At 57.1% G+C, this 10,893-nt stretch overlaps 1 protein-coding gene across 4 annotated transcripts; it reads left to right on the top strand.

Annotated features, from left to right (window-relative positions):
- Positions 1–9,522, top strand: Plekhh3 (pleckstrin homology, MyTH4 and FERM domain containing H3). Of its 4 annotated transcripts, none has more exons than XR_016538353.1 (13): positions 1–700; positions 2,593–2,648; positions 2,999–3,078; positions 3,165–3,356; positions 3,446–3,603; positions 3,711–3,831; positions 4,962–5,268; positions 5,920–6,127; positions 6,247–6,383; positions 6,651–6,783; positions 6,939–7,375; positions 7,700–7,891; positions 8,920–9,007. XR_016538353.1 is itself a non-coding variant. In XM_090350925.1 (13 exons), exons 1-13 carry the CDS (start codon positions 539–541, stop codon positions 9,094–9,096), a joined length of 2,376 nt encoding a protein of 791 aa, XP_090207051.1. In that variant the 5' UTR covers positions 1–538; the 3' UTR covers positions 9,097–9,522. The 4 variants fall into 4 exon arrangements, 3 of the variants coding, with proteins under 3 accessions (XP_090207051.1, XP_090207050.1, XP_090207052.1); XM_090350925.1 differs by having other exon boundaries at positions 6,247–6,374; positions 6,939–7,400; positions 8,920–9,522; XM_090350924.1 differs by having other exon boundaries at positions 6,939–7,400; positions 8,920–9,522.
- The last annotated feature ends 1,371 nt before the right edge of the window (positions 9,523–10,893 follow it).

The following is a 10,893-nucleotide window of genomic DNA, read 5'->3' as shown; positions in this document are numbered from 1 at the left end:
AAGGGAGGGGGGACCTCGCAGGAGGAGGGGGCCGGGGAGGCGGGGTCCGGGAGCCGAGCTCGCGGCCCCAGCGCGCCAGTCCCGGGGCTGCAGGGAGCGCAGCGCGCGCCGCCCGGGCCCCGGCCACCGGACGCCCTACCGGACACGACCCTCCCTGGAGCTTGGACAACTGCCCACCTCGGACACTGCACCGGACACTGCCCCCCACGGGGCTGGACACTACAACGGACACTCCTTCCCCGCTCCGGACATTGCTCTCTGCCACCTCCCCCCCCACGGCCCTGGCCGCTTTCCCCCATCCCCCTTCGGGGACCCAGACAGTGAGCCCCCCGCAGGCTCTCGCTAGCGTCCTCCCGGCACTTCAGCGCTGGACATCGCCTCCTCCCAGCTCCTTTCCCTTCTCCTCCCACTTCTCCCCCCTCCCCACTTCTCCCCCCCTCCAGCTCTGGTTCCGAGCCCCGCCAGTTTCTCCGATCCCCTGCTGTTTGGCCGGGGTTGCCGGTGCCCTCGCCCCCCCCCACCCCAGCGGCTGGTCCGGATGCCTCTCCCCGGGGGATTGTGGTGGCTCCTCTGCTGCCGTCGAGGCTTCACTCTTCTGCACCGGGACTACGGAGACGGCGAGCTTAGCGGGGACGGGGACGAAGACGAGGACGAGGAGACCTTCGAGCTGCGGACCCCGAGTCCAGCGGGCGGCGGGAGGGTGAGTCTGGGGGTCGGGGGCTCTGCAGCCTGCTCTCTACCCCTCTCACCACGATCGCGCTCGACTGCAGCCAAAAGCCGCGCTCTGGGCTCCGGGGGCTCCGGGGAGGCTCTTGCCTGGAGGCCAGGGCCCCTGGGAGCTCCAGGAACAGCCCTACCCGCGATGTGCCTCTGGGCCTCGCGCCGCACATTGGGCGCTGTCCACCTGCTGGGGGCCCTGAGGCGTCACGCGTGGCCCGACCTGGCCCGGCCTCTCCCTTCCCCGCCGGGCCCGCGTCCCATCCCGTCTCCTTCCGCCTCCGCCAGCGCCAAGGAATGTGGCGAGGCCGGCTGGGCGGCTCGAACGCCTGGGTCCCCTGGGTTCCCAGTTCGTGAGTTCTGGGGACTAGATGCGGGAGCTGCCGCCGCGGGGATCGGGGCGAGGGGGGAAAGGCGTCGGAGCTTTGGGATCCGCCGCGGGGACCCCACGGAGAGGGCGCCTGGGGCTGTGGCTCTTTGAAGACCTCTGCTTATCCTGCCAGTCAGAACCGAAGGCTCAGCCTACCCTGGTGAGGCTCCTGTAAAATCCTTAGAGGGGATCAGCGAGGGTCACTTGGCTTCGGGCTTTTGTCAGATCTCCCTGAGGGGAAACTGAGGCACGATTGGTAATCGAAGCCCTCGAGTCCTTCACGCGCCTACTCTCGTCCCCCGGCAACAAGACTCCCGTGTGCTGTGACCTGGGTCAGGCCCCTTCCTCTCCCCCCGCCCACGTTCAGGGGTCCCCAGTAGAGCCGGTGGCTCAGTGCCCTGGTGGGGCAGGCTGCTCTGCGGGGCTGGCGCCAGCACCTGGCGAGGCAGAGGGCAGATAAATATAGAGAGAAGGAGGAGGGGAGTGGGGGACTGTGTCTAGGGGGGTCGGCCTGAGAGTGGGGCAGTACCCCCTCCCCCGTGGTGGTGTCCTGGATGGATCGCACTGCCCAGACCTCCAGAAAGTAGATGGATGGTGCGCCCCCCCCCCCAAAGAAAGTGCTTGGACTTAGGCTGTCCCCAAGCATCCAGCCTGGGCAGGATCTGTTCTGTCAGCTCCGCCATTAATACCCTCCTACGCTCCACCTCCACCACCACCCCTCCCCGGAGCTCTCGGGGACAGGTGTCCCTGCTCCCCCCTCCCTCCCGGTCCCCACTCCTGGCTCAAGCAGTCTGGGCGCTTTGGGACCATGGCACAATTCCTGCCTGGCTTGGCGTTAGGTTAGGTTAGGTTTAAGGCCTCCCTCAAACCCCAGGCTCTAGTTGGAGGTTCCAGGGCAGGGGATTGGGCTAAGCTGTGTGTGAGAAAAAGGAAAAATTCCTAATTACACCTGCTCACACCTGAGTCTCAGAGATGTCTGTGAGGGGTCATATAAAGCTTTTGAAGAAAACCCTATATTAAAAAGATCCATCTTCAATTCGTTTATCTCCGTGGCACCCTCCCCTGGCCAGAAAGGGGCAGTGAGTGAGGAAAAAATGAGGAGGGAGTGATTTCCAGGCTACCACAGCAAGAAGGAACGATGTCACCTCTACTTTTCCAAAGATGGGGAAACTCGGGCCCAAAGGTGGGAGTTGTGCCAAGTTCCGTAGTTAGTTAATGGTCGGGCTGGTATTGGAACCCAGGTCCCCTGACTCCCTGCCCCATGCTCTTTCCACACCAACCCACCCCTGGTTACATATTCAGAGGGTAGCAGGAGACTAAGCAGGAGCTTTGACTTCCTAGCTGGTGGCTGTTCTAAGAGTTGTTTCACAGACACTGGCAGAATGGACCATCCCAAACTGCCCTTGTGCCATCCCCCAGGCCATCCCCCACTCCTCCCATGTCCTAGCCGCAGAAGGCATTGCTCAGGGAGGACTTGCTGATCATTTTCCTGCCTGTCTTCTCAGGGTCCCCTGGACGTGACACTAACTCAGCCAGGGAGGAGCGGGCAGATCTCAGACAGGTGAGCCTCCCCTCTGCTGTACTGTTCCTTAGTTTTGAGACCCCAGCAGGTTCCCATTTTCCCTAGTGGGTTGTGCAATAAAAAGGGAGAGGCCCTACGCTGCCGGACGCTGCGGTTTTGGCAGGGGTCCCGGGGGGGCGGTCCAGCCGGGGGCGCAGGGAGGAAGGAGGGGTCCAATGCTATTTCTGGTGCAAGGTCAGAACGGCCCCGCGGTTCCCACAGCCTGGAGGATGGGTGCCCAGCTCGGGAGCAGGCACCCCTGGCTATCTGGGGAGCCCCTCCTGGAGAAGCCCCCTGCAGGCTGAGCGGAGGCTCCGCAGCCGCGTCCAAACTCTCTTTCTCTGGCCCAGGCTGCAGAGCTGGGAAGAAACCTGGAGCCTCATCCCAGAAAAGGGGTTACCGGAGGACGACCCCGACGTGGTCGTGAAAGGTGGGGACCGCCCTCAATGCACCCCCATCTTAGCTCCCACTATCCTTCTCTGGAGGTGGAGCCACCTGCTTTCCCTCTCCTTCCAGGCTGGCTGTACCGGGAACCCCGTGGAGGAGGGGCGAGGCCATGGTTACCCCCGCGCCGGGCCTGGTTTGTGCTCACTCGAGACTCCCTGGACCAGTTTAGCAGCAGCGGGAAGGGGGCGAGGCACCTTGGAAGCCTCGTGCTCACCAGCCTGTGCTCAGTGACAGGCCCGGAGCGGAGGCCCAAGGAAACTGGTGAGATCTCTTGGGGACTGCCCTACCTTGCTGGAAGGGGTCCCCGCAGGTACTGAGTGCCCTGATCGTGGGTCTTCCCTTCCCACCAGGTCTGTGGTCAGTGACTGTGTCAGGCCGGAAACACAGCGTCCGCCTCTGCTCCCCACGCCAGGCAGAGGCAGAGCGCTGGGGGCTGGCACTGCGCGAAGTGATAGCCTCCAAGGCCCCGCTAGAGACCCCTACCCAGCTACTGCTCAGGGACATACAGGTGAGTCAGGAATCCAGGGAGACTTAAGGAATGGTGGGCCCAAAGGCTCTTTGAGCTCTTGGAGAGCTCTCTTCCCCCATCAAGATGACCCTCTTCCTGGCCTCTAGGAGAGTTACGGGGATCCAGAAGCAGTGGCTCTCATCTACCGGAGGAACCCCATTCTGAGGCATACCAACGGAGCCTTGTATGCCCCACTCCTGCCTCTGCCCTACGAGACCAGCACCCCAGGTAAGTGGTCTTCCACCGGAATTCACTGGGTAGGATGGGGTGGACCAGAGGTAAGAATCTGAATTATTTAACTGGCAGGGAGTTAAGAGTCTTTAAGGGTTTGCCGGGTGAGGTGGCTCACGCCTGTAATCCTAGCTACTCAGGAGGCTGAGATCTAAGGACCATGGTTCAAAGCCAGCCCAGGCACAAAAGTCTGAGAGACTCTTATTGCCAATTGACAACCAGAAAATTGGAAGTGGTGCTGTGGCTCAATGTGGCAGACCTAGCTTTGAGCTTAGAGCTCAAGGACAGCACCCAGGCCCCAGAGTTCAAGCCCTACAATAAAAGGGGGGGCTCTTGAAGGTGAAACTGGGCAGGGGAGGGAGATCAGAACAGAAAAGAAAGGGTCCACTGTGACTACTTTCTCTAAGAGTCTCATTCTTTTTCTCCGGGGGTGTTCACAGCTGTCTCCTATTTTTTTGTTTTTCCTCGCTGCACTTTTTCTTAATTTCTTTTTACACTTTTGTATTAGCATAAGGCAGGTTACAGTTTGGCAAGTCCATAGGTACATACAAGGTACCTTGATTAGACTCCTTCCTGACACCACTCTCCCTCACCCCTGCCCACTACACCCTTAAGACCCTGTCACATTACCTTTACAACAGGTGGGAAAGCCATCACTTGTGTGTGGGGGGGGGGTAGAACGTGCTAGTCTCAACTAACTACCCTAGCTTAGTGTACTGCAGTGACCAGATCAGGTACTAAGGGTTTAAAAGAGGTCTAGAAGCACCCCAGTTTTCTGATGCCCAGACTAGACTGTTAGTTTTGGCCCACAGTGATGGTTCCCAGTACCCAGTTACAGAACCTGGAATTTGAACCTAAGTCCCTTAGTCTTTCCCTCTACCTCCCTAACTCAAAGTCCAGGGCTTAGCAGGATAGGGAGAGGTGCTCTTGCTTGGAAGACAAGGGTTAAGTTTGGCTCTGTGGGACCACTGCTTTCCCTCCATTTTTCCTATCCTTCAAATCTTCCTTTCCTTGCCACCCCTTGTCCTCTTACACTCTTCTGACCTTCTCCTGGTTCTTGCATTCCTCCCAGGGTGCAGCTCTGTGTCCCCTCTCCAAACCGTCCCTCCTCCCCCACCCTCCCGCAGGTCCTGGCTATGCATCTCTGCGGGAGGAGGCTGTGCGACTGTTCTTGGCACTGCAGGCACTGGAGGGGGCACGGCGCCCAGGGCCCCTGATGCAGGGCGTGCTTCAAACCTGCCGGGACCTGCCTGCACTTCGGGATGAACTCTTCCTGCAGCTGGCTAAGCAGACCTCAGGCCCTGCAGGGCCTCCTGGGCTCCCTGCTACCCAAGACCCTGCAGCGCTGAGGTACTGGCAGCTGCTCACTTGTATGAGCTGCACTTTCAGACCTGGAGGAGCTGTGAGAGGGCATCTCCTGGGACATTTGGAGAGGTGAGAGGGGAGCGGCAGGTGTGAGACCATGACCCAAAAAGAGCTGGGAGAGAAGAGCAGGCTTTTGTAAAGGGTTTAGAAAATGGCAAGCCTAGGTCCAGAGAAGAGAAGGGACATACTCAAGATTGGAACTGGTGTCACTATGCGGTGCCATTGTGGGAATGACAAAAATCATATACTACATGTGAGCAGATGAAGTACAACAAGGTGCTTCCTTAGAGCAGAGGAATTGTTAGAAGGTCGCTTGGTCTTCGATGATGCAGACCAGCTCCAGATCTGGAGAATGTGATAACGTGGCTCTGTTCCGGTTTTCCTTGAGGAAGATCACTGGAGTGTTGGAAGTGGGTGAAGCAATTGGGAATGAACTTCTGGGGAACCTAGGAAAGTAATTCAGCTCCACTGAAAGCACTGAAGATATATTTAGCTGCCCTCAAGGAGCTAGAGTTGGAGGGGAGGGAACTAACCAGATTAAATGAATTAAATTTTTTGTGTGTGTGATGCTGGGAAATGGACTGTGGGGCATCATGCATGCTAATAGACAAGCTCTGGCTAGAGGAAGTAAACTATAATGCAAGGCAATGAGAGGAAGCAGGAAGAGGAAAAGGAAGAAAAAGGAAGCCTTAAGCACTGATCCTTGGATTCCTAACTCAGGACTGAGCAGGCTCTCCCGGACTCAGAACTGGCGGAATATGCTCGCTTCATTCGGAAAGCACTGAGCCGGACGAGGGGCCGAGAGCTGGTGCCGTCGCTGGCCGAGATTTCCGCACTGAGCCGACGGCAAGAACTGTTGTGCATGGTGCACTGTCCGGGGGCTGGCGCCTGCCCCGTGACCATCAATTCCCACACCACGGCTGGGGAGGTGAGGCCAGGGAGAGGCTCCCTCTCCTTCCAGCTATCCGCGCCCGGCTCCCAGGTTTCTGACTTTTAAAAGTTTACCCTTAGTCTCAGAATCTTTATTTCCCTTCCCCCGTACCCTAGGTGGCTCAAGAACTAGTAGGGAGGCTGGGTTTGGCCCGGAGTCGTAATGCATTCGCCTTGTACGAGCAGCGAGGAGCCCAGGAACGAGCCCTGGCTGGGGGAACTCTCGTGGCCGACGTTCTCACCAGGTTTGAGAAGTAAATGTCCAGTTCCAGCCCATCTACATCTCAGCTTCAATCACTAACCTTTACCGAGCGCAGGCCACGGGTCACTGACCTGCAGACAGACCCCCTGCCTGCGGGCGCTGTGTTCTCTGACTGCCAGGTCTCCGGTCCGCGGAGGCTGCAGCGCCGGGCCCCGCCCCAAACAGATGGCCCCGCCCACACGCGGCCACGCCCCTTTCCCGGGCAGCTCGAGCCCCGCTGACTCCGGCTTCCCGGACACCGGGGTCTTCTCTTCTACAGTTTTGCCTCCGAGGAAATGGGAGTGGAGGACTCCCCGGACTCGGGGTGGAGACTGTGCCTGCGCCTCCACGGCCCGCTGCATCCCGAAGGGCTGTCCCCAGATAGTCACGAGTTGCCTTTCCTCTTTGAGCAGGTGAGGAGCCCCCGCCCCCGAGGCGGAAGCCCGCTTCTCCCGGGCCGTCTCCTTCGATCCGTTTCGGTTACCTCGCGGGACAGTGGTCCCGAACGGCCACGTCCCCCGGCCCCCCGATGCCGCTCGGGGCTGACGCCGGGGTGTCTCCTCCGCAGGCCCACGCCCTGCTGCTGCGCGGCCGGCCACCTCCGCCCGACGACACGCTTCGCGCCCTGGCGGCGCTGCGCCTGCAGAGCCTGCACCGGGACTTCTCCCCGCGCGTGCCGCTGCCGCGCCTGGACCGCCTGCTGCCGCCCCCCGCCCCGCCGCGCGAGGACCCGCCCCGCCCGGCCCCCCGGCCGCCGCCCTCCGCCGCCCTGCTGGCCGGGGCCCTGTGGAGCCCGGGACTGGCGAAGAGGCGAGCCGAGCGGGCCCGACGCGCCGGGACCAACCGAACGGCGGCGGGAAGCGCGGTCCGAGAGGGAAGCGGCGGTGCTGGCACGGCGGCCGCCGTGCTGGGCAGCTGGAAACGGCTCCGGGGCATGGGTCGAGCTGAGGCCATGGCTGCCTACTTGGCTCTGGCGGCGCAGTGTCCGGGCTTTGGCGCTGCTCGGTATGACGTTCTGGAGCTGAGCACGGTGAGGGGGAGAAGGGAGAAGGGAACTCTGGTGGCCCAAGCCCTACACCTCCGCCCCAGAGCCACAGGGCCCCAGCGGGGCTCACTCCATTCCCCACATCGAAAACACCTGCCCATTCCAAACCCCAGGCTCACTAGCCCTGGAGTCTGCGCTTCCCCCAGGAGTCTTAGCCCTTGCCACGCCGTGCGCTGTGAACCACCGGGCGTCAGGAAGTTCCCTGCTCATTGTGATGTCCCTCGACCAAAAGTAATGCTGCGGGATCCCCTCTTTCACCCCTGACTCTGCCGATCTGTCCGCAGGAGCCTGGTGGAGGTACTCCACAGAAGCTATGCCTGGGCCTGGGAGCCAAGACCATGTCCCTATCCCGGCCTGGTGAAACAGAGCCCATCCACAGTGTCAGCTATGGCCACGTGGCCGCCTGCCAGCTAATAGGCCCCCACACTCTGGCATTGCGGGTGGGTGAGAGCCAGCTCCTCCTGCAGAGTCCCCAGGTGAGTGGAAGGAGAGGCTGTAGAAGGAGGGGGGAAGTCAAGACATATACATCTGCCCTGCATACACAGCTATGGGCACTGGGCTTCTAAGGATAAGCTCATGAGCTTACATTTGAGTAGGAAGGAGTTAGATAATAAGGAATCCAAGATTAAGATAGAGATAGAAGCTACCAAGGAAAGTCATGTGACAGGAAGGGTTTCCAGAGAGGTTAAATTCTATGTGTGCTCGTACTGAGGCTTGAACTCAGGGTTTGGGTACTCTCCTTTACATTTTTGTTCAAAGCTGATGCATTACCACTTGAACCACAGCTCCACTTGCAGCTTTTTGGAGGTTAATTGGATCTAGGAGTCTTAAGGACTTTTTCTGTCTAACCTAGCTTCAATAAGTGATTCTCAGTCTCCTGAGTCACATCTGGTCTTTCTTCCTTTTTTTTTTTTTTTTGCCAGACCCGAAGCTTGAACTCAGGGCCTGGGCACTGTCCCTGAGCTTCTTTTGCTCAAGGTTAGTGCTCTACCACTTGAGCCACAGTGCCCCTTCTGGCTTTTTGAGAAATCAAACCTAGGGCTTCATGCTTGCTAGACAAGCACTTTAACACTAAGCCACATTTCCAGCCCCTCCCTGTTTTTTTTCTTTAACAAAGTCTTGCTATATAACCTGGGCTGGCCTTCAACTCAAGATCCACCTGTCTCTGTCTGAGTGCTAGGAATGTGTGCCACCATGCCTGGCTAAAGAAGGTGACATATAAACTAGCTATAGAAAGATGAGGGAACAGTATTCTAGGTAAAGGAAATTGCAAGTACAAGGGTTCAGAGAAGAGTAAGACTGACATATTAGGGAAATAGCAAAAAGGAAGAATTAATGGCATATAGTGTATGAAAGAAAGTGGTGATAAGGAAGGGAAGGTTGTCGGGACCTGAGCATGCAGACCAGTGGTAGAGAGGCTGGAGTCCTCGGGCCTAGATGAAGGAGAAGAAAAAGAAGAGAACCCAGTGGCCTCTGTTGCGCACTGACCCTTGCCCTCTCTTAGGTGGAAGAAATCATGCATCTGGTGAATGCCTACTTGGCCAACCCTTACCCAGAGAAGCCCTGCAGCATCTCTGCTCCTCCATGCCAAGACCTGCCAGACACTTCCCCCCCGAGTCAGCACCGAGGCCTGGACAAGTCACAGGGACAGTCTGGCTGCTTGGGGCAGCTGCAGGACTGAGCTTGCCAAAAAGGTCACGACTTCTGCCTGCAGCCTGGGCCAGGACTTCTCTCAGACCTGAGGAAACCATGGACCTTTTGAGCCCTGCAGGGACAGGGCACGCCTACACCCAAGGGCTACAATGGGTGTGGACAATTTTCTAGTTTGTTTCTTAATTTATTTGTAGAAGAGAAGTGCAAAAAAAAAATCCTTATTTACACAAATCCTTCCTGAGAAAGAGCAGTCAGTGGGCCCAAGTGGGAGCTCCCTGGCTCAGTGCCCCATGCCTAGGGATGCACACGCTCGCAGCTTGCACCCTTGCACCGGCCTTGAAGGGATTCTGGACACACAGAGTGCCACCCTCTTGAACCTTCTGGGTTTAACCTCCTGCTAGCCAGTGTACTGCCACAGGGTGATGGGTGGGGCAGGCAAGAAGGCAATATGGGAACTGGGAGTTACTCACCGTCGTGTCTCTGTTCAGTAGCATGGGGGTGGCCTCCTGACATCGATGAGGCTGGACAGCAGTGAGTCATTAGGCCTGGGCACTGCCCATTTCCTCCCCCTGCTGTCCAGCTTCAGGGCCCTTTTTGGGTTCATCTTTGGTTGCCTATTACTTTGAGACTGAAATGACTAGAAGCTTAGGGGCAGAACAGCTATTAAGAACTTCTTTTTTTTTTGGCATGGAAAATTAGCTCAGGTGAGGGCTCAACCTGCTCCTCAGCTCTGTTGCTGCTTGTCAGGGTTGGTTGAACAGGCTTGAAATTCCTGACTGATAGGCCCTGAGCACTGGAAATCCAGAATTCTAGTTTTTCAGATTTGGGCAGAATGCAGTAGCTCTAAATACTACACACCACAGCTCTACTTAGGGAAGGCTGCGGAGAGGCAGTGAGGAGACAGCAGATATCACAAACCCAATATACTTTTGGGGGGGAGGGGGGTCTTGTGAGGCTTCAACTCTGGGCCTTGGCACTGTCCCTGAGCTCTTCAGCTCAAGGCTAGCACTCTACCACTTGAGCTACAGCACCACTTCCTCGTGTGTGTGTGTGTGTGTGTGGTGTGCACTAGTATTAGGGCTAGAACTCAGAGCCCTGAGCTTTTTCCACCCAAGGATGGCACTCAAGCCACATCTTTACTTCCAGCTTTATGGTGCTTAATTAGAGATAAGAATCTCTTGGATTTATCTTCCCTGACTGGCTTTGAACTGTGATCCTTAGATCAGCCTCCTGAGTAGCTAGGATTACAGGTGTGAGCTACCGGCACTCAGCTTCTCTATACCCTTGAAAGAAGAGTTAATCCTACTAAAAGAACCTAGTTCAAAGAAAGAGATATGGCAGTGATAAAGTAATAATTAGGGACACACTAGGATTTGGGTTAAATGATAAGAAGTAGAACAGGAAAAGACTACCTTACCATCACATGCCTGAAAAACTTCCCACTCACAGATCAAGCCTTCATGACAATTACCACTGAACTTTAATACTTTGTTAGAACTGAATAGTGCATCAAGAGTCAGGAATAAAAGGGAGGAAGTAGAAGATATCTTCTGGGTTGAACATGAAACTAGAGTGTGGATGTTGGGTTTTAGAGGCCGTTCCTGTCATATGGAGAGAGATATCAGTGCTTCTAGGAAGCTAAGGAACTGTAGTCCAGTGTCTGACTTCATGAAAGAAGAGCCGATTTGCTCAGCGTCCTGGGTACTAGACATGGGATAAGCCCTACCAGTAGTGAAAAAAGAGCAGGCATCTTCCACAGCTCCGAAACTACCAAAGACACCAATGATTTAATTTAGATCCAGTGCTTTAAGAGAAGGAAAGGATC

This window comes from Megascapheus bottae, chromosome 17 (genome assembly GCF_031878675.1).
Source record: "Megascapheus bottae isolate mThoBot1 chromosome 17, mThoBot2.hap1, whole genome shotgun sequence".
Taxonomy (NCBI): Eukaryota; Metazoa; Chordata; class Mammalia; order Rodentia; family Geomyidae; genus Megascapheus; species Megascapheus bottae.
Note: the sequence above shows the minus strand (reverse complement) of the source record. Positions and strands in the feature narration are given on the sequence as shown.

Excerpts from the sequence above, each read along its gene's own strand:
- Plekhh3 (XM_090350924.1), top strand. The coding sequence starts at position 539 with ATGCCTCTCCCCGGGGGATTGTGGTGGCTCCTCTGCTGCCGTCGAGGC. Across the intron at positions 3,357-3,445 it reads GCGGAGGCCCAAGGAAACTG|GTCTGTGGTCAGTGACTGTG; the intron begins GTGAGATCTCTT and ends CCTTCCCACCAG. Across the intron at positions 7,401-7,699 it reads ACGTTCTGGAGCTGAGCACG|GAGCCTGGTGGAGGTACTCC; the intron begins GTGAGGGGGAGA and ends ATCTGTCCGCAG.